This window comes from Oncorhynchus tshawytscha, unplaced genomic scaffold (genome assembly GCF_018296145.1).
Source record: "Oncorhynchus tshawytscha isolate Ot180627B unplaced genomic scaffold, Otsh_v2.0 Un_contig_4808_pilon_pilon, whole genome shotgun sequence".
NCBI lineage: Eukaryota > Metazoa > Chordata > Actinopteri > Salmoniformes > Salmonidae > Oncorhynchus > Oncorhynchus tshawytscha.
Genome location: NW_024608282.1, coordinates 22,501 through 45,891, shown reverse-complemented (window position 1 = coordinate 45,891; position 23,391 = coordinate 22,501). Strand labels below are relative to the sequence as shown.

The window sequence follows — 23,391 nt, the reverse complement described above, 5'->3', positions numbered from 1 at the left end:
AGTAATGATAACTATATATACACGGGGTACCAGTACTGAGTAATGATAACTATATATACACGGGGTACCAGTACTGAGTAATGATAACTATATATACTACCAGTACTGATAATGATAACTATATATACACGGGGTACCAGTACTGAGTAATGATAACTATATATACACGGGGTACCAGTACTGAGTAATGATAACTATATATACACGGGGTACCAGTACTGAGTAATGATAACTATATATACACGGGGTACCAGTACTGAGTAATGATAACTATATATACACGGGGTACCAGTACTGAGTAATGATAACTATATATACACCAGGGGTACCAGTACTGAGTAATGATAACTATATATACACGGGGTACCAGTACTGAGTAATGATAACTATATATACACGGGGTACCAGTACTGAGTAATGATAACTATATATACACGGGGTACCAGTACTGAGTAATGATAACTATATATACACGGGGTACCAGTACTGAGTAATGATAACTATATATACACGGGGTACCAGTACTGAGTAATGATAACTATATATACACGGGGTACCAGTACTGAGTTGATAACTATATATACACGGGGTACCAGTACTGAGTAATGATAACTATATATACACGGGGTACCAGTACTGAGTAATGATAACTATATATACACGGGGTACCAGTACTGAGTAATGATAACTATATATACACGGGGTACCAGTACTGAGTAATGATAACTATATATACACGGGGTACCAGTACTGAGTAATGATAACTATATATACACGTACCAGTACTGAGTAATGATAACTATATATACACGGGGTACCAGTACTGAGTAATGATAACTATATATACACGGGGTACCAGTACTGAGTAATGATAACTATATATACACGGGGTACCAGTACTGAGTAACGATAACTATATATACACGGGGTACCAGTACTGAGTAACGATAACTATATATACACGGGGTACCAGTACTGAGTAACGATAACTATATATACACGGGGTACCAGTACTGAGTAACGATAACTATATATACACGGGGTACCAGTACTGAGTAATGATAACTATATATACACGGGGTACCAGTACTGAGTAATGATAACTATATATACACGGGGCACCAGTACTGAGTAATGATAACTATATATACACGGGGTACCAGTACTGAGTAATGATAACTATATATACACGGGGTACCAGTACTGAGTAATGATAACTATATATACACGGGGTACCAGTACTGAGTAATGATAACTATATATACACGGGGTACCAGTACTGAGTAATGATAACTATATATACACAGGGTACCAGTACTGAGTAATGATAACTATATATACACGGGGTACCAGTACTGAGTAATGATAACTATATATACACGGGGTACCAGTACTGAGTAATGATAACTATATATACACGGGGTACCAGTACTGATAATGATAACTATATATACACGGGTACCAGTACTGAGTAATGATAACTATATATACACGGGTACCAGTACTGAGTAATGATAACTATATATACACGGGGTACCAGTACTGAGTAATGATAACTATATATACACGGGGTACCAGTACTGGTAATGATAACTATATATACACGGGGTACCAGTACTGAGTAATGATAACTATATATACACGGGGTACCAGTACTGAGTAATGATAACTATATATACACGGGGTACCAGTACTCAGTAATGATAACTTGGTTATATACACGGGTACCAGCACTGAGTAATGATAACTATATATACACGGGGTACCAGTACTGAGTAATGATAACTTGGTTATATACACGGGGTACCAGTACTGAGTCAATGTTCAGGGGTACCTAAATAAGATAGATATGTACATATAACAAGGAATGAAGGGACAGATTAGTTAAGTTTAGTTTAGTTTATTAGGATCCCCATAAGCTACTGCACATATAAAACGTTTCGGGCCTTCCTCTGATACGGCCTGGTATAGAGGTCCTGGATGGCACAGCGCTCGGCCCCAGTGATGTACTGGGCCGTACTCACTACCATCTGTATTGCCTTCCGGGCAGATGCCAAGCAGTTGCCGTACCAAGTTGTGATGCAGCCAGTGAAGATGTTCTCTCAATGGTGCAGCTGTGTCATTTTATGAGGATCTCAGGGCCCATGCCAAATCTTTTCAGCCCCCTGAGGGGGAGGCCCTCTTCACGGCTGTGTTGGTGTGTGTAGACCATGATCCTTAGTGATGTGGACACCTGCTCCACTACAGCCCCGTCCATGTGAATGGGGGCTGCTCGGCCCTCTGTTTCCTGTAGTCCACGATCAGCTCCAAGCAAGCTCTGTCTTGCTGACGTTGAGGGAGAGGTTGTTGTCCCGTCACCACACTGCCAGGTCTCTGACCTCCTCCCTAGAGGCTGTTTAATCATCTTCGGTGATCAGGCCTTCCACCGTCGTGTGGTCAGCAAACTTAATGATGGTGTCAGAGTCGTGTGTGACTATGCAGTCGTGAGTGAACATGGAGTACTGGAGGGGAGTAAGCACGCACCCCTGAGGGGCCCCCGTATTCAGGGTCAGCTTGGCGTTTGTGTTGTTGCCTACCCTCAACACCTGGGGGCATCCCGTCAGGAAGTCCAGGATCCAGTTGCAGATGGAGGTGCAGTCCCAGGGTCCCAGGGTCCTTAGCTTAATGATGAGCTTGGAGGGCACTATGGTGTTGAACGCTGAGCTGTAGTCAATGAATAGCATTCTCACATACAGTAGGTGTTCCTTTTGTCCAAGTGGGAAAGGACAGTGTGGAGTGCAATAGAGATTGCGTCATCTGTGGATCTGTTGGGGCGGTATGAAAATTAGAGTGGGTCCAGGTTGTCTGGGATGATGGTGTTGATGTGAGCCATGACTCTCAAGGTATTTTATGGCTACAGAGTGCTACTGGGAGATAGTCATTTAGACAGCTCACCATGGCGTTTTTGGGCACAGGGACTATGGTGGTCTGCTTGAAACATGTAGGTGTTACATACTGGGTCAGGGAGAGGATGAATATGTCAGTGAAGACACTGGCCAGCTGGTCGGCGCATGTTCTGAGTACACATCCTAGTAATCCATCTGGCCCCGTGGCCTTGTGAATGTTCACCTGTTTAAAGGTCTTACTCACATCGGCTATGGAGAGCGTGATCACACAGTCGTCCAGAACAGCTGGTGCTCTCACGCATGGTTCAGTGTTGCTTGCCTCGAAGCGAGCAAAGAAGGCATTTAGCTCATCTGGTAGGCTCGTGTCACTGGGCATCTCGCTGCTGGTTTTCTCTTTGTAATCAGTGATAGTTTACAAGCCCTGCCACATCTGATGAGCGTCAGAGCCAGTGTAGTAGGATTAGATCTTAGTCCTGTATTGACACTTTGCCTGTTTGCTTGGTCGTCAAAGGGCATAGTGGGATGTCTTATAAGTGTCCAGGTTAGTGTCCAGCTCCTTGAAAGCGGCACCTATAGCCTTTAGCTCAGTGCGGCTGTTGCCTGTAATCCATGGCTTCTGGTTGGGAAATGTACGTATGGTCATTGTGAGGGCAACTTCATCGATGTACATATTAATGAAGCCGTTGACTGATGTGGTGAACTCCTCAATGCCAACGGGTGAGTCCCGTAACATATTCCAGTCTGTGCTAATTCAGGTATCCCTCCTCTGTTAGTCAGGTATCCCTCCTCTGTTATTCAGGTATCCCTCCTCTGTTAGTCAGGTATCCCTCCTCTGTTAGTCAGGTATCCCTCCTCTGTTAGTTAGGTATCCCTCCTCTGTTAGTCAGGTATCCCTCCTCTGTTATTCAGGTATCCCTCCTCTGTTAGTCAGGTATCCCTCCTCTGTTAGTCAGGTATCCCCCTCTGTTAGTTAGGTATCCCTCCTCTGTTATCCCTCAGGTATCCCTCCTCTGTTAGTCAGGTATCCCTCCTCTGTTATTCAGGTATCCTCCTCTGTTAGTCAGGTATCCCTCCTCTGTTAGTCAGGTATCCCTCCTCTGTTAGTCAGGTATCCCTCCTCTGTTATTCAGGTATCCCTCCTCTGTTAGTTCAGGTATCCCTCCTCTGTTAGTCAGGTATCCCTCCTCTGTTAGTCAGGTATCCCCTCTGTTTCAGGTATCCCTCCTCTGTTAGTCAGGTATCCCTCCTCTGTTAGTCAGATATCCCCCTCTGTCGTTCTGTTAGTCAGGTATCCCTCCTCTTTCAGGTATCCCTCCTCTGTTATTCAGGTATCCCTCCTCTGTTAGTCAGGTATCCCTCCTCTGTTAGTCAGGTATCCCTCCTCTGTTAGTCAGGTATCCCTCCTCTGTTAGTCAGGTATCCCTCCTCTGTTATTCAGGTATCCCTCCTCTGTTAGTCAGGTATCCCCTCTGTCTCAGGTATCCCTCCTCTGTTAGTCAGGTATCCCCCTCTGTTATTCAGGTATCCCTCCTCTGTCGTTCAGGTATCCCTCCTCTGTTAGTCAGGTATCCCTCCTCTGTCGTTCAGGTATCCCTCCTCTGTTTCAGGTATCCCTTTTCTGTTATTCAGGTATCCCTCCTCTGTCATTCAGGTATCCCTCCTCTGTTAGTCAGGTATCCCTCCTCTGTCGTTCAGGTATCCCTCCTCTGTTAGTCAGGTATCCCTCCTCTGTCGTTCAGGTATCCCTCCTCTGTCAGGTATCCCTCCTCTGTTAGTCAGGTATCCCTCTCTGTCGTTCAGGTATCCCTCCTCTGTTAGTCAGGTATCCCTCCTCTGTCGTTCAGGTATCCCTCCTCTGTCGTTCAGGTATCCCTCCTCTGTTAGTCAGGTATCCCTGTTAGTCAGGTATCCCTCCTCTGTTAGTCAGGTATCCCTCCTCTGTTAGTCAGGTATCCCTCCTCTGTTATTCAGGTATACCTCCTCTGTTAGTCAGGTATCCCTCCTCTGTTAGTCAGGTATCCCTCCTCTGTTAGTCAGGTATCCCTCCTCTGTTAGTCAGGTATCCCTCCTCTGTTATTCAGGTATACCTCCTCTGTTGTTCAGGTATCCCTCCTCTGTTAGTCAGGTATCCCTCCTCTGTTAGTCAGGTATCCCCTCTGTCGTTCAGGTATCCCTCCTCTGTTAGTCAGGTATCCCTCCTCTGTTAGTCAGATATCCCCCTCTGTCGTTCTGTTAGTCAGGTATCCCTCCTCTGTTATTCAGGTATCCCTCCTCTGTTATTCAGGTATCCCTCCTCTGTTAGTCAGGTATCCCTCCTCTGTTAGTCAGGTATCCCTCCTCTGTTAGTCAGGTATCCCTCCTCTGTTAGTCAGGTATCCCTCCTCTGTTATTCAGGTATACCTCCTCTGTTAGTCAGGTATCCCTCCTCTGTTAGTCAGGTATCCCCCTCTGTCGTTCAGGTATCCCTCCTCTGTTAGTCAGGTATCCCCCCTCTGTTATTCAGGTATCCCTCCTCTGTCGTTCAGGTATCCCTCCTCTGTTAGTCAGGTATCCCTCCTCTGTCGTTCAGGTATCCCTCCTCTGTCGTTCAGGTATCCCTTTCCTCTGTCATTCAGGTATCCCTCCTCTGTTAGTCAGGTATCCCTCCTCTGTCGTTCAGGTATCCCTCCTCTGTCGTTCAGGTATCCCTCCTCTGTTAGTCAGGTATCCCTCCTCTGTCCCCTCCTCTGTTAGTCAGGTATCCCTCCTCGTCGTTCAGGTATCCCTCCTCTGTCTGTCGTTCAGGTATCCCTCCTCTGTTAGTCAGGTATCCCTCCTCTGTCTTCAGTATCCCTCCTCTGTTAGTCAGGTATCCCTCCTCTGTCGTTAGTCAGGTATCCCTCCTCTGTTAGTTCAGGTATCCCTCCTCTGTTAGTCAGGTATCCCTCCTCTGTTAGTCAGGTATCCCTCCTCTGTTAGTCAGGTATCCCTCCTCTGTTAGTCAGGTATCCCTCCTCTGTTATTCAGGTATCCTCCTCTGTTAGTCAGGTATCCCTCCTCTGTTAGTCAGGTATCCCTCCTCTGTTAGTCAGGTATCCCTCCTCTGTTAGTCAGGTATCCCTCCTCTGTTATTCAGGTATACCTCCTCTGTTGTTCAGGTATCCCTCCTCTGTTAGTCAGGTATCCCTCCTCTGTTAGTCAGGTATCCCCCTCTGTCGTTCAGGTATCCCTCCTCTGTTAGTCAGGTATCCCTCCTCTGTTAGTCAGATATCCCCCTCTGTCGTTCTGTTAGTCAGGTATCCCTCCTCTGTTATTCAGGTATCCCTCCTCTGTTATTCAGGTATCCCTCCTCTGTTAGTCAGGTATCCCTCCTCTGTTAGTCAGGTATCCCTCCTCTGTTAGTCAGGTATCCCTCCTCTGTTAGTCAGGTATCCCTCCTCTGTTATTCAGGTATCCCTCCTCTGTTAGTCAGGTATCCCTCCTCTGTTAGTCAGGTATCCCCCTCTGTCGTTCAGGTATCCCTCCTCTGTTAGTCAGGTATCCCCCTCTGTTATTCAGGTATCCCTCCTCTGTCGTTCAGGTATCCCTCCTCTGTTAGTCAGGTATCCCTCCTCTGTCGTTCAGGTATCCCTCCTCTGTCGTTCAGGTATCCCTTTTCTGTTATTCAGGTATCCCTCCTCTGTCATTCAGGTATCCCTCCTCTGTTAGTCAGGTATCCCTCCTCTGTCGTTCAGGTATCCCTCCTCTGTTAGTCAGGTATCCCTCCTCTGTCGTTCAGGTATCCCTCCTCTGTCGTTCAGGTATCCCTCCTCTGTTAGTCAGGTATCCCTCCTCTGTCATTCAGGTATCCCTCCTCTGTTAGTCAGGTATCCCTCCTCTGTTGTTCAGGTATCCCTCCTCTGTCGTTCAGGTATCCCTCCTCTGTTAGTCAGGTATCCCTCCTCTGTCGTTCAGGTATCCCTCCTCTGTTAGTCAGGTATCCCTCCTCTGTTAGGGTATCCCTCCTCTGTTAGTCAGGTATCCCTCCTCTGTCGTTCAGGTATCCCTCCTCCGTTAGTCAGGTATCCCTCCTCTGTTAGTCAGGTATCCCTCCTCTGTTAGTTCAGGTATCCCTCCTCTGTTAGTTCAGGTATCCCTCCTCTGTCGTTCAGGTATCCCTCCTCTGTCAGTCAGGTATCCCCTCTGTTATTCAGGTATCCCCTCTGTCGTTCAGGTATCCCCTCTGTCATTCAGGTATCCCCTCTGCCATCCAGGTATCCCTCTCTGTCATTCAGGTATCCACTCTGTCATTCAGGTATCCACTATGTTATTCAGGTATCCACTATGTTATTCAGGTATCCACTATGTTATTCAGGTATCCCTCCTCTGTCGTTCAGGTATCCCTCCTCTGTCGTTCAGGTATCCCTCCTCTGTTAGTCAGGTATCCCTCCTCTGTCGTTCAGGTATCCCTCCTCTGTTAGTCAGGTATCCCTCCTCTGTTAGTCAGGTATCCCTCCTCTGTTAGTCAGGTATCCCTCCTCTGTCGTTCAGGTATCCCTCCTCCGTTAGTCAGGTATCCCTCCTCTGTTAGTCAGGTATCCCTCCTCTGTTAGTCAGGTATCCCTCCTCTGTTAGTCAGGTATCCCTCCTCTGTCGTTCAGGTATCCCTCCTCTGTCGTTCAAGTATCCACTCTGTTATTCAGGTAACCCCACTCTGTTATTCAGGTATCCCCTCTGTCGTTCAGGTGTCCCCTCTGTCATTCAGGTATCCCCTCTGCCATCCAGGTATCCCCTCTGTCATTCAGGTATCCACTCTGTCATTCAGGTATCCACTATGTTATTCAGGTATCCACTATGTTATTCAGGTATCCACTATGTTATTCAGGTATCCCTCCTCTGTCGTTCAGGTATCCCTCCTCTGTTAGTCAGGTATCCCTCCTCTGTCGTTCAGGTATCCCTCCTCTGTCGTTCAGGTATCCACTCTGTTATTCAGGTAACCCCACTCTGTTATTCAGGTATCCCCTCTGTCGTTCAGGTGTCCCCTCTGTCATTCAGTTATCCCCTCTGCCATCCAGGTATCCCCTCTGCCATCCAGGTATCCACTCTGTCATTCAGGTATCCACTATGTTATTCAGGTATCCACTATGTTATTCAGGTATCCACTATGTTATTCAGGTATCCACTCTGTTATCCAGGTATCCACTCTGTAATTCCCCTATCCACTCTGTTGTTCAGGTATCCACTATGTCGTTCAGATATCCACTATGTCGTTCAGACTCTGTTATTCAGGTATCCTTTTCAGTTATTCAGGTATCCCCTCTGTCATTCAGGTATCACACACCTGACACACTGACGTAACACCACGTGTGTCAGGTGTGTGTTATAGTTGTGATAGAGACTGTAGATATAACATTATTAGGTATATTAGTAGGTATATTAGTAGGTACATTAGTAGGTATGTTAGTAGGTATGTTAGTAGGTACATTAGTAGGTATGTTAGTAGGTATATTAGTAGGTACATTAGTAGGTATATTAGTAGGTATATTAGTAGGTATATTAGTAGGTATATTAGTAGGTACATTAGTAGGTATGTTAGTAGGTATGTTAGTAGGTATATTATTAGGTATGTTAGTAGGTATATTAGTAGGTATATTAGTAGGTATATTAGTAGGTATATTAGTAGGTATATTAGTAGGTATATTAGTAGGTATATTAGTAGGTATATTAGTAGGTATATTAGTAGGTATATTAGTAGGTATATTAGTAGGTATGTTAGTAGGTATATTAGTAGGTATATTAGTAGGTATGTTAGTAGGTATATTAGTAGGTATATTAGTAGGTATGTTAGTAGGTATATTAGTAGGTATATTAGTAGGTATATTAGTAGGTATATTAGTAGGTATATTAGTAGGTATATTAGTAGGTATGTTAGTAGGTATATTAGTAGGTATGTTAGTAGGTATATTAGTAGGTATGTTAGTAGGTATATTAGTAGGTATGTTAGTAGGTATGTTAGTAGGTATATTAGTAGGTATGTTAGTAGGTATATTAATAGGTATGTTAGTAGGTATATTAGTAGGTATGTTAGTAGGTATGCTATTAGGTATGTCAGTAGGTACATTAGTAGGTATGTTAGTAGGTATGTCAGTAGGTACATTAGTAGGTATGTTATTAGGTATGTCAGTAGGTACATTAGTAGGTATGTTAGTAGGTATGTCAGTAGGTACATTAGTAGGTATGTTAGTAGGTATGTCAGTAGGTACATTAGTAGGTACATTAGTAGGTATGTTAGTAGGTATGTTAGTAGGTATGTTAGTAGGTATGTTAGTAGGTATGTTAGTAGGTATGTTAGTAGGTATGTTAGTAGGTATGTATGTCAGTAGGTATGTTAGTAGGTATGTTAGTAGGTATGTTAGTAGGTATGTTAGTAGGTATGTCAGTAGGTATGTCAGTAGGTATGTTAGTAGGTATGTCAGTAGGTATGTCAGTAGGTATGTCAGTAGGTATGTCAGTAGGTATGTCAGTAGGTATGTCAGTAGGTATGTCAGTAGGTATGTCAGTAGGTATGTCAGTAGGTATGTCAGTAGGTATGTCAGTAGGTATGTCAGTAGGTATGTCAGTAGGTATGTCAGTAGGTATGTCAGTTGGTACATTAGTAGGTATGTCAGTAGGTATGTCAGTAGGTATGTCAGTAGGTATGTCAGTAGGTATGTCAGTAGGTATGTCAGTAGGTATGTCAGTAGGTATGTCAGTAGGTATGTCAGTAGGTATGTTAGTAGGTATGTCAGTAGGTACATTAGTAGGTATGTTAGTAGGTACATTAGTAGGTATGTTAGTCGGTATAGTTTACCTGACCCCTGGCACATGTCTGTCTGCAGCAGCTGCTTCGCTCTGATGATGTCAACGTTGAGTCTTCCAGCAGAGGGCAGGTAGTTGAGTGATAACAGCAGCTCTCCCAGCTCTACCTCATTCTGTTAGAAACACAAAACACTGTTGATATCACTCTGTCTGTAGATATGTCTGTCTGACTATCTTAGATAGTGGAGTGATAACAGCAACTCTCTCTCTCTCTCTCTCTCTCTCTCTCTCTCTCTAGTAGAGAGAACCCAGGATGTGTACGTGTGTGTGTAATGTTGTTCTTTAACAGCCTGTTGTTGTGGCGTTGTTGTGGTGGTGTTGTGGTGGTGTTGTGTTGTGGTGTTGTTGTTGTTGTGGGGTTGTTGTGGTGTCGTGGGGGTGTGGTGTTGTGGTGTTGTTGTGGTGTTGTTGTTTTTGCGGTGTTGTTATGGGGTTGTTGTGGTGTCGTTGTGGTGGTGGTGTTGGTGTGGTATTGTGGTGTTGTTGTGGTGGTGTTGTGGTGGTGTTGTGGTGTTGTTGCGGTGTTGTGGTATTGTGGTATTGTGGTGTTGTTGTGTTGTGGTGTTGTTGTTGTTGTGGTGTTGTGGTGTTGTTGTGGTGTCTTTGTGTTGTTGTGATGTTGTGGTGTAGTTGTGGTGTAGTTGTGTTGTTGTTGTTGTGGTGTTGTTGTGGGGTTGTTGTGGTGTCCTTGTGGTGGCGGTGTTGTTGTGGTGGTGTTGTGGTGTGGTGTTGTTGTGGTGTTGTTGTGGTGTCGTGGTGTTGTGGTGTCGTTGTGGTGGTGGTATTGTTGTTGTGTGTTTTGGTGGTGCTGTGGTGTTGTTGTGGTGGTGTTGTGGTGTGGTGTTGTTGTGGTGTTGTTGTGGTGTCGTGGTGTTGCGGTGTTGTTGCGGTGTTGTGGTATTGTGGTGTTGTTGTGTTGTGGTGTTGTTGTTTTTGTGGTGTTGTTGTGGTGTTGTTCTGGTGTCTTTGTGTAATTGTGGTGTAGTTGTGGTGTCTTTGTGTCGTTGTGGTGTTGTTGTTGTGGTGTTGTTTTTGTATTGTTGTGGTGTTGTTGTGTTCGAGGGCGATGCGTTCACCACCCTCGTGACAATAGAACAGATGTGCAGCTAGGACAGTGTGTCAGTGTTTAGTGTCACACACACACACACACACACACACACACACACACACACACACACACACACACACACACACACACACACACACACACACACACACACACACACACACACACACACTAAGTCAGTGTTGTGCCTCTCCTGGCCAATAAACAACAGATTGCGCCTCAGTGGGCCTAAAGATGACTGTATGTCTATGTAAGAGAGGCTGAGAGAAGGAGAGGAGGAGTAGGAGGAGGATGAGGGAATGAGGAGGAAGAGGAGGAGGAGGAGAGGCTGAGGAGCTTGATAACGGTTTCACATCCAAAGGGAAGAATCCCACTTAGATCAATGTGTTGAACTAAGACACTTAGTGTGTGTGTGTTCTTCCTACCTGAGAACTAGGTACCAGGGCCTTCCACCAATGACCACCTTTCACCAGATCAACCTCACTCAGAGGCAGCGCCACCTACCAATGAAAACACACCATTACAGAACCAATGTATCAGACAGGGATGAATGTGCCTTGCAAAATTATTCATCCCTCTTGGCGTTTTTTCCTATTTTGTTGCATTACAACCTGTAATTTAAATGGATTTTTATTTGGATTTCGTGTAATGGACATACACAAAATAGTCCAAATTGGTGAAGTAAAATTTAAAAAATGATTTGTTATAAAGAATTCTAAAAAAATATGAAACGGAAAGTGGTGCATGCATATGTATTCACCCCTTTGCTATGAAGCCCCTAAATAAGATCTGGTGCCACCAATTACCTTCAGAAGTCTCATAATTAGCCAAATAAAGTCCACCTGTGTGCAATCTAAGTGTCACATGATCTGTCACATTATCTCAGTATATATACACCTGTTCTGAAAGGCCCCAGAGTCTGCAACACCACTAAGCAAGGGCCACCACAAAGCAAGCGACACCATGAAGACCAAGGAGCTCTCCAAACAGGTCAGAGACAAAGTTGTGGAAAAGTACAGATCAGGGTTGGGTTATAAAAAATATCCAATACTTTTAACATCCCACGGAGCACCATTAAATCCATTATTAAAAAATGGAAAGAATATGGCACCACAACAAACCTGTCAAGAGAGGGCCGCCCACCAAAACTAATGAACCAGGCAAGGAGGTCATTAATCAGAGAGGCAACAAAGAGACCAAAGATAACCCTGAAGGAGCTGCAAAGCTCCACAGCGGAGGCTGGAGTATTTGTCCATAGGACCACTTTAAGCTGTACACTCCACAGAGCTAGGCTATACGGAAGAGTGACCAGAAAAAAGTAATTGCTTAAAGAAAAAAATAAGCAAACACGTTTGGTGTTCGCCAATGGAATGTGGGAGACTCCCCAAACATATGGAAGAAGGTACTCTGGTCAGATGAGACTGAAATTGATATTTTTGGCCATCAAGGAAAACGCTATGTCTGGCGCAAACCCAACACTTCTCATCACCCCGAGAACACCATCCCCACAGTGAAGCATGGTGTTGGCAGCATCATGCTGTGTGGGATGGTTTTCATTGGCAGGGACTGGGAAACTGGTCATAATTGAAGAAATGATGGATGGCGCTAAACAGGGAAAGTCTTGAGGGAAACCTGTTTCAGTCTTCCAGAGATTTGAGACTGGGACAGAGATTCACCTTACAGCAGGACAATGACCGTAAGCATACAGCTAAAGCAACACTCGAGTGGTTTATGGGAAACATGTAAATGTCTTGGAATGGCCTTGTCAAAGCCCTGACCTCAATCCAATTGAGAATCTGTGGTATGACTTAAAGATTGCTGTACACCAGCGTAACCCATCCAACTTGAAGGAGCTGGAGCAGTTTTGCCTTGAAGAATGGGCACAAATCCCAGTGGCCATACGTGCCAAGCTTATAGAGACATACCCCAAGAGACTTGCAGCTGTAATTGCTGCAGAAGGTGGCTCTACAAAGTATTGACTTTGGGGGGGGGGGGTGAATAGTTATACACGCTGAGGTTTTCAGTTTTTCTTGTCTTATTTCTTGTTTGTTTCACAACAAAAAATTATTTGCATCTTTAAAGTGGTCGGCATGTTGTGGAAATCACATGATACAACCCCCCCAAAAATCTATTTTATTTCCAGGTTGTAAGGCAACAAAATAGGAAAAATGCCAAAGGGGGTGAATTCTTTCGCAAGCCACTGTATATGTGGAATAGGGTGTCATGTGACACAGACAGTGATGAGGTAGATGTAGATTTATGTAGACCGGGTCATGAGGTAGATAGATGTATGTAGACAGGGTGATGAGGTAGAGTTATGTAGAGAGGGTGATGAGGTAGAGTTATGTAGAGAGGGTGATGAGAGAGAGTTATGTAGAGAGGGTGATGAGATAGATAGAGTTATGTAGACAGGGTGATGAGGTAGATAGATTTATGTAGACAGTGTGATGAGGTAGATAGAGTTATGTAGACAGGGTGATGAGGTAGATAGATTTATGTAGAGAGGGTGATGAGATAGATCTATGTAGACAGGGTGATGAGGTAGGTAGAGTTATGTAGACAGGGTGATGAGGTAGGTAGAGTTATGTAGACAGGGTGATGAGGTACATCGATTTATGTAGACAGGGTGATGAGGTAGATCGATTTATGTAGACAGGGTGATGAGGTAGATAGAGTTATGTAGACAGGGTGTCAGGGGGAACAGTGGTTTAAGTCTCAAATGACAGCCTATTCCTAATGTAGTTCAGGCTCTGGTCAAAAGTAGTGCCCTACAAAAGTACTGCCCTACATTAGAGATTCAATCCAATGTTGACGTGGAAGGAAGGAGCAATGTGGCGATGGAGAGGGTGCTAAGAGGAAACCAGACAGCTCCTCCGCTTCCTGTTCATCACAGAGCATGCGTTCCACATGGCAATATATCCCCCATGTAGTGTACTCATTTCAACCAGAGCTCTATGTGCCGTAGTGCACTATAAAGGGAATAGGGTGTGATTTGGGATGTAACCCAATCCTCACCAGAAGCACTGTTGCACAAGGACTTTTAAAAAAAGGCCTCATTGCGTTTTAGGACCCTTGAAGAAGTATATGGAAGGACTGAGGTAAAAAATAATTAATGAAGAGTCCTAAGAAACCTGACCAGATCATCAGAACATTATTGACATTCCAGCCACACAACAAAATATATGTTTAGTAAAAAAAAAATATAAAAAAATATTATATTTGACCTTGTGAACTGTGATAGAAAGGGTTTGATTTTTGGGGAGGGAAGGTATTTTTATTTAACCTTTATTTAACTAGGCAAGTCAGTTAAGAACAAATTCTTATTTTCAATGACAGGAACAGTGGGTTAACTGCCTTGTTCAGGGGCAGAACGACAGATTTTTACCTCGTCAGCTCGAGGATTCAATCTTGCAACTTTTCCGGTTACTAGTCCAACGCTTTAACCACTAGGCTACCTGCCTAGTCTACAGATATAGGAGATTAAACTATATATTGATGAAAGTATATATTAAATACTATTACTAAACATATGAAATATATATTTCCGTATAAGAGTTGTGATATTTCCAGTCTGTTTGGTGCAGGGATGTTATAGCTCTGTATTCATTAAGTTATTATGGATATTATTGAAACATACCCTCACATTGTGATGTTGACTGTACAGCAAAAAGAAAGGGATATTTAATCATTAAAATGCACGAGGAGGTGTGGTATATGGCCAATATACCACGGCTACGGGCTGTTCATACAGCCCAGGATACAACCCTTGGCCACATACCACAAACCTCCGAGGTGCCTTATTGTTATCATTAAACTGGTTACCAACGTAATTAGAGCAGTGAAAATACATGTTTTGTCATACCTGTGGTATACCACGGCTGTCAGCCAATCAGCATTCAGTGCTCAAACCACCCAGTTTATCATTGGAGATATAAGATGTAATACAGTATAATACAGTAAGGCTCATTGTTTTGATCAGAACACTTTAACACTGCCTCATGACCATAATATATGTGTACCGTTACAATACAATACTACATATTATAGTACAATACAATACAATACTACATATTATAGTACAATACAATACAATACTACATATTATAGTACAATACAATACTACACATTATAGTACAATACAATACAATACTACACAGTATAGTACAATACAATACAATACTACACATTATAGTACAATACAATACTACACATTATAGTACAATACAATACAATACTACACATTATAGTACAATACAATACAATACAATACTACATAGTACAATACAATACAATACTACACATAGTACAATACAATACACACACATATTATAGTACAATACTACACATTATAGTACAATATAATACTACACATTATAGTACAATACAGTATAATACAGTAAGGCTCATTGTTTTGATAAGAACACTTTAACACTGCCTCATCACCATAATATATGTGTACTGTTACAATACTACACATTATAGTACAATACTACACATTATAGTACAATACAATACTACACATTATAGTACAATATAGTATAATACTGTAAGGCTCATTGTTTTGATAAGAACACTTTAACATGTTGTGTAAATCAAATGATACAACCCCCCAAAATACATTTTATTTCCAGGTTGTAAGGCAACAATATAGGGAAAATGCCAAGAGGGGTGAATACTTTCACAAGCCTCTGTATCTTCCGGGACATCCTGTGTCATTGTTTTTATTGGCTCAATACTCAAGAAGAAGGCACAGTGATGCCGAAACGTTGGTGATTTACCCAATAAATGACTGGGAGTTTATATAGAGAGGTACCACTCTCTTTATTTTATATAGCTGAGTGATTTACCCAATAAATGACTGGGAGTTTATACTCTGCTGAACTGCTGTTCCAGTTTCAACTGACCTGAGCCCTAGGACCATGCCCCAGGACTACCTGACATGATGACTCCTTGCTGTCCCCAGTCCACCTGGCCATGCTGCTGCTCCAGTTTCAACTTCCACCTGACTGTGCTGCTGCTCCAGTTTCAACTGTTCTGCCTTATTATTATTCGACCATGCTGGTCATTTATGAACATTTGAACATCTTGGCCATGTTCTGTTATAATCTCCACCCGGCACAGCCAGAAGAGGACTGGCCACCCCACATAGCCTGGTTCCTCTCTAGGTTTCTTCCTAGGTTTTGGCCTTTCTAGGGAGTTTTTCCTAGCCACCGTGCTTCTACACCTGCATTGCTTGCTGTTTGGGGTTTTAGGCTGGGTTTCTGTACAGCACTTTGAGATATCAGCTGATGTACGAAGGGCTATATAAATACATTTGATTTGATTTGATTTGATATATAGAGGGTACAAATCTCTTTATTTTATATAGCTGAGTGATTTACCCAATAAATGACTGGGAGTTTATATAGAGAGGGTACCACTCTCTTTATTTTATATAGCTGAGTGATTTACCCAATAAATGACTGAGAGTTTATATAGATACCACTTCTTTATTTTATATAGCTGAGTGATTTACCCAATAAATGACTGGGAGTTTATATAGAGAGGGTACCACTCTCTTTATTTTATATAGCTGAGTGATTTACCCAATAAATGACTGGGAGTTTATATAGAGAGGGTACCACTCTCTTTATTTTATATAGCTGAGTGATTTACCCAATAAATGACTGAGAAATGACTGCTGAGTGATTTACCCAATAAATGACTGAGAGTTTATATAGAGAGGGTACCACTCTCTTTATTTTCTATAGCTGAGTGATTTACCCAATAAATGAGCTAAATGACTGAGAAAATGACTGAGTTTATCTATAGAGCCTACCACTCTCTTTATTTTATATAGTTTATATAGAGAGGGTACCACTCTCTTTATTTTCTATAGCTGAGTGATTTACCCAATAAATGACTGAGAGTTTATATAGAGAGGGTACCACTCTCTTTATTTTATATAGCTGAGTGATTTACCCAATAAATGACTGGGAGTTTATCTATAGAGCCTACCACTCTCTTTATTTTATATAGCTGAGTGATTTACCCAATAAATGACTGAGAGTTTATATAGAGAGGGTACCACTCTCTTTATTTTATATAGCTGAGTGATTTACCCAATAAATGACTGAGAGTTTATATAGCTGAGTGATTTACCCAATAAATGACTGGGAGTTTATTATAGAGCCTACCACTCTCTTTATTTTATAATGACTAAATGACTGAGAGTTTATATAGAGAGGGTACCACTCTCTTTATTTTATATAGCTGAGTGATTTACCCAATAAATGACTGGGAGTTTATCTATAGAGCCTACCACTCTCTTTATTTTATATATAGCTGAGTGATTTACCCAATAAATGACTGACTGAGTTTATATAGAGAGGGTACCACTCTCTTTATTTTCTATAGCTGAGTGATTTACCCAATAAATGACTGAGAGTTTATATAGATTTACCACTCTTTTATTTTATATAGCTGAGTGATTTACCCAATAAATGACTGGGAGTTTATATAGAGAGGGTACAACTCTCTTTATTTGATATAGCTGAGTGATTTACCCAATAAATGACTGAGAGTTTATCTATAGAGCCTACCACTCTCTTTATTTTATATAGCTGAGTGATTTACCCAATAAATGACTGGGAGTTTATATATAGAGCCTACCACTCTCTTTATTTTATATAGCTGAGTGATTTACCCAATAAATGACTGAGAGTTTATATAGAGAGGGTACCACTCTCTTTATTTTATATAGCTGAGTGATTTACCCAATAAATGACTGGGAGTTTATCTATAGAGCCTACCACTCTCTTTATTTTATATAGCTGAGTGATTTACCCAATAAATGACTGGGAGTTTATCTATAGAGCCTACCATTAGACTTTTGGCGATTGTCGTTAGGCGCACTTATAGCCTGAATTTAATTTGTGTTCACATCAAACCACATCACATTTTGATACCCCTGGTATCAATACTCCACAGGATTGGTGTGTGTGTGTGTTTGTGTATGAGTGTGTGTGTGCGCTCGTGTGTGTGTTTTGTTCGTGTGGGTGTTCACCTTGCCGATGACACAGTGTCGTGAGAACTTGTCGAAGTCGACCACAGACAGCAGCAGGGTGCGGCGCTGGGCCTCCAGGAACAGAAGGTCAAAGGTGAACCGCTCCTCGAACACCGGGTTCTGTGTCTTCCTCTTCACCCCGTCTGAAGAAGAAAAATGCTTTAATGTCCATGTATTTTTATTTTTTTATTTAACAAGGCAAGTCAGTTAAGAACAAATTCTTATTTACAATGACGGCCTACCCGGGCCAAACCCGGACGACGCTGGGCCAAACCCGGACGACGCTGGGCCAAACCCGGACGACGCTGGGCCAAACCCGGACGACGCTGGGCCAAACCCGGACGACTCTGGGCCAATTGTGCGCCGCCCTATGGGACTTCCAATCACGGCCGGTTGTGATACAGCCTGGATTTGAACCAGGGTGCCTGTAGTGATGCCTCTAGCACTGAGATGCAGTGCCTTAGACCGCTGTGCCAAGGTGAGGGTGCCCATTAACTTACAGAGAATGGAAATGTGTATTTATGCTTACAAGGCTTGATATTAACGAGGCTGAAAGCAATGAGGCTGAAAGAAACGAGGCTGAAAGAAATGAGGCTGAAAGCAATGAGGCTGAAAGCAATGAGGCTGAAAGAAATGAGGCTGAAAGCAATGAGGCTGAAAGCAATGAGGCTGAAAGCAATGAGGCTGAAAGAAATGAGGCTGAAAGCAATGAGGCTGAAAGCAATGAGGCTGCGCCCCTGGAGCAATACTTCGAGGTTAAGTGCTTTGCTCAAGGGCACAACAGCCGGCAATGGAATCTAGGAGACTGATGCCAGCAACGCTCCAATTGACAGCTCACTCCACACCAGACTTTTCCAGTCAGAGCTGGGATTCAAACCAGCAACCCTCCAGTTGACAGCTCACTCCACACCAGACTTTTCCAGTCAGAGCTGGGATTCAAACCAGCAACCCTCCAGTTGACAGCTCACTCCACACCAGACTTTTCCAGTCAGAGCTGGGATTCAAACCAGCAACCCTCCAATTGACAGCTCACTCCACACCAGACTTTTCCAGTCAGAGCTGGGATTCAAACCAGCAACCCTCCAGTTGACAGCTCACTCCACACCAGACTTTTCCAGTCAGAGCTGGGATTCAAACCAGCAACCCTCCAGTTGACAGCTCACTCCACACCAGACTTTTCCAGTCAGAGCTGGGGGCATTCAAACCAGCAACCCTCCAGTTGACAGCTCACTCCACACCAGACTTTTCCAGTCAGAGCTGGGATTCAAACCAGCAACCCTCCAGTTGACAGCTCACTCCACACCAGATTTTTCCAGTCAGAGCTGGGATTCAAACCAGCAACCCTCCAGTTGCAGGGCCGCTTCTCTAACCGCTAAGCTACCTGCCGGGAGTTCTTGTGGTCCGGCAGCAGGCTGATCTTGACGTATGGGTTGGAGTGGGCCATGTCCTGGCGGGCTCCATCACAGGTCAGAGGTGGGGGCAGGTCGCGAGCCTCACGACCCTAACGCCCAGGTGGCCGTTGATTAGGTCATACCTGAGAGGAGAGGAGGGGGATGGGAGGGAGGGAGAGAGAGAGAGGGAGGGAATGATGAGAGAGAGGGAGAGACAGAGAGAGAGAGGGAGAGACAGAGAGAGAGAGGGAGAGAGAGAGACAGAGAGAGAGAGGAGAGAGAGAGAGAGAGAGAGAGAGAACAGAGAGAGGGAGAGAGAGAGAGAGAGAGAGAGAGACAGAGAGAGACAGAGAGAGAGAGAGAGGGAGAGAGAGAGAGAGAGAGACAGAGAGAGCTGGAGATTGGGATGATCAGAGGGACACTGAATAAAGTAAAAATCAGATGTATGAAAATAAAATGAGTGTTTTGTCATTTTCCTGTATTTATTTCTAGACCTGGGGAAGTGTACATGCTGCTTATTGGAAAGCAGGGGACCTGGGGAAGTGTACATGCTGCTTATTGGAAAGCAGGGGACCTGGGGAAGTGTACATGCTGCTTATTGGAAAGCAGGGGACCTGGGGAAGTGTACATGCTGCTTATTGGAAAGCAGGGGACCTGGGGAAGTGTACATGCTGCTTATTGGAAAGCAGGGGACCTGGGGAAGTGTACATGCTGCTTATTGGAAAGCAGGGGACCTGGGGAAGTGTACATGCTGCTTATTGGAAAGCAGGGGACCTGGGGAAGTGTACATGCTGCTTATTGGAAAGCAGGGGACCTGGGGAAGTGTACATGCTGCTTATTGGAAAGCAGGGGACCTGGGGAAGTGTACATGCTGCTTATTGGAAAGCAGGGGACCTGGGGAAGTGTACATGCTGCTTATTGGAAAGCAGGGGACCTGGGGAAGTGTACATGCTGCTTATTGGAAAGCAGGGGACCTGGGGAAGTGTACATGCTGCTTATTGGAAAGCAGGGGACCTGGGGAAGTGTACATGCTGCTTATTGGAAAGCAGGGGACCTGGGGAAGTGTACATGCTGCTTATTGGAAAGCAGGGGACCTGGGGAAGTGTACATGCTGCTTATTGGAAAGCAGGGGACCTGGGGAAGTGTACATGCTGCTTATTGGAAAGCAGGGGACCTGGGGAAGTGTACATGCTGCTTATTGGAAAGCAGGGGACCTGGGGAAGTGTACATGCTGCTTATTGGAAAGCAGGGGACCTGGGGAAGTGTACATGCTGCTTATTGGAAAGCAGGGGACCTGGGGAAGTGTACATGCTGCTTATTGGAAAGCAGGGGACCTGGGGAAGTGTACATGCTGCTTATTGCAAAGCAGGGGACCTGGGGAAGTGTACATGCTGCTTATTGGAAAGCAGGGGACCTGGGGAAGTGTACATGCTGCTTATAATACAACGTATAAAAGAGAAAACATTACTGTGTGCTGAAGTGGAGCATGCCCAGTTGGTATCGTAGCAGAATCTCCTCGTCCGTTAGCGAGTCCACGTCGTCTCCGGATGAGTCCAGAGAGTAGAGGTGTGGCTCCAACTTCCTGAAGTAGTCATCCGGAGGGGGCTGGGGTCGACGCAGCGGCTGGATCACCTCCTTCCTGGGGCCCATTGCCCAGAACTCAATGGGTTTCACATCAACCAGCGGAGAGCTGGGCCTGCGGGCGTCTAGACCTGGGGGAGGGGAGGGGGTGAATACAGGAGAATATAGATCAAGGAGAAACGAGAGGGAGAGAGGAGAGGGGAACAAAGAAGTTCATTAAATATTTTTTTGATTCAGTGGTTCTTAGTAGTTCAGTGATTCATCCAGTGGTTCTAAGTGGTTAATTGGTTCAGTGATTCAGTATTTAATTCAGTAGTTTAGTTGTTAATTGGTTCAGTGATTCAGTATTTAATTCAATAATTCCTTGGTTCAGTGATTCAGTGTTTAATTCAGTAGTTTAGTTGTTAATTGGTTCAGTGGTTCAGTGGTTAAGAGTTTGATTCAGAGAGTCAGTGGTTCAGTATTTGATTCAATCAATCCCTATACCAGTCTGCTGTTCCCACATGCTTCAAGAGGGCCACCATTGTTCCTGTTCCCAAGAAAGCTAAGGTAACTGAGCTAAACGACTACCGCCCCGTAGCACTCACATCCGTCATCATGAAGTGCTTTGAGAGACTAGTCAAGGACCATATCACCTCCACCCTACCTGACACCCTAGACCCACTCCAATTTGCTTACCGCCAAATAGGTCCACAGACGATGCAATCTCAACCACACTGCACACTGCCCTAACCCATCTGGACAAGAGGAATACCTATGTGAGAATGCTGTTCATCGACTACAGCTCGGCATTCAACACCATAGTACCCTCCAAGCTCGTCATCAAGCTCGAGACCCTGGGTCTCGACCCCGCCCTGTGCAACTGGGTACTGGACTTCCTGACGGGCCGCCCCCAGGTGGTGAGGGTAGGCAACAACATCTCCTCCCCGCTGATCCTCAACACTGGGGCCCCACAAGGGTGCGTTCTGAGCCCTCTCCTGTACTCCCTGTTCACCCACGACTGCGTGGCCACGCACGCCTCCAACTCAATCATCAAGTTTGCGGACGACACAACAGTGGTAGGCTTGATTACCAACAACGACGAGACGGCCTACAGGGAGGAGGTGAGGGCCCTCGGAGTGTGGTGTCAGGAAAATAACCTCACACTCAACGTCAACAAAACTAAGGAGATGATTGTGGACTTCAGGAAACAGCAGAGGGAACACCCCCATCCACATCGATGGAACAGTAGTGGAGAGAGGGTAGCAAGTTTTAAGTTCCTCGGCATACACATCACAGACAAACTGAATTGGTCCACTCACACAGACAGCATCGTGAAGAAGGCGCAGCAGCCTCAGGAGGCTGAAGAAATTCGGCTTGTCACCAAAAGCACTCACAAACTTCTACAGATGCACAATCGAGAGCATCCTGGCGGGCTGTATCACCGCCTGGTACAGCAACTGCTCCGCCCTCAACCGTAAGGCTCTCCAGAGGGTAGTGAGGTCTGCACAACGCATCACCGGGGGCAAACTACCTGCCCTCCAGGACACCTACACCACCCGATGTTACAGGAAGGCCATAAAGATCATTAAGGACATCAACCACCCGAGCCACTGCCTGTTCACCCCGCTATCATCCAGAAGGCGAGGTCAGTACAGGTGCATCAAAGCTGGGACCGAGAGACTGAAAAACAGCTTCTATCTCAAGGCCATCAGACTGTTAAACAGCCACCACTAACATTGAGTGGCTGCTGCCAACACACTGACACTGACACTGACTCAACTCCAGCCACTTTAATAATGGGAATTGATGGGAAATGATGTAAATATATCACTAGCCACTTTAAACAATGCTACCTTATATAATGTTTACATACCCTACATTATTCATCTCATATGCATACGTATATACTGTACTCTATATCATCAACTGCATCCTTATGTAATACATGTATCACTAGCCACTTTAACTATGCCACTTTGTTTACATACTCATCTCATATGTATATACTGTACTCGATATCATCTACTGTATCTTGCCTATGCTGCTCTGTACCATCACTCATTCATATATCCTTATGTACATATTCTTTATCCCCTTACACTGTGTATAAGACAGTAGTTTTGGAATTGTTAGTTAGATTACTTGTTGGTTATTACTGCATTGTCGGAACTAGAAGCACAAGCATTTCGCTACACTCGCATTAACATCTGCTAACCATGTGTATGTGACAAATAAAATTTGATTTGATTTGATTTGATTTCAGTATTTGATTCAGTAGTTAAGTCGTTAATTGGTTCAGTGTTTGATTCAGTGATTCATTTGATCAGTTGTTCTTACTGGAGAGTTGTCGGACCAGGCTGAAGGTGGATCGGGACATCTCTGAGCTGGAACGTCTCCGGGTCCGAATACTGTCCTGCGGTATTGCCATGGAGTCAACATGAGTGACCCCTGTATCAGTGTCCTTCTCATCCACACACTCGTTCACTCTGAGACGGAGAGAGAGAGAGAAACAGAGGGAGAGGGAGACAGAGGGAGAGGGAGGGAGAGAAACAGAGGGAGAGGGAGACAGAGGGAGAGGGAGGGAGAGAAACAGAGAGAGGGAGACAGAGGGAGAGGGAGACAGAG

General features: G+C 44.3%; 1 protein-coding gene across 1 annotated transcript in view; it reads right to left on the bottom strand.

The window, feature by feature from the left end:
- The window catches only part of LOC121843423 (synaptotagmin-17-like), a gene marked incomplete at both ends in the record, with an annotated part of 44,235 nt that overhangs the window by 7,465 nt on the left and 13,379 nt on the right, over nt 1-23,391 (bottom strand). The window contains 7 exon segments of the mRNA XM_042313002.1: nt 9,694-9,814; nt 11,193-11,267; nt 17,813-17,971; nt 19,191-19,309; nt 19,312-19,346; nt 20,672-20,915; nt 23,104-23,252. Of these exon segments, the coding sequence (XP_042168936.1) occupies nt 9,694-9,814; nt 11,193-11,267; nt 17,813-17,971; nt 19,191-19,309; nt 19,312-19,346; nt 20,672-20,915; nt 23,104-23,252 (902 nt within the window).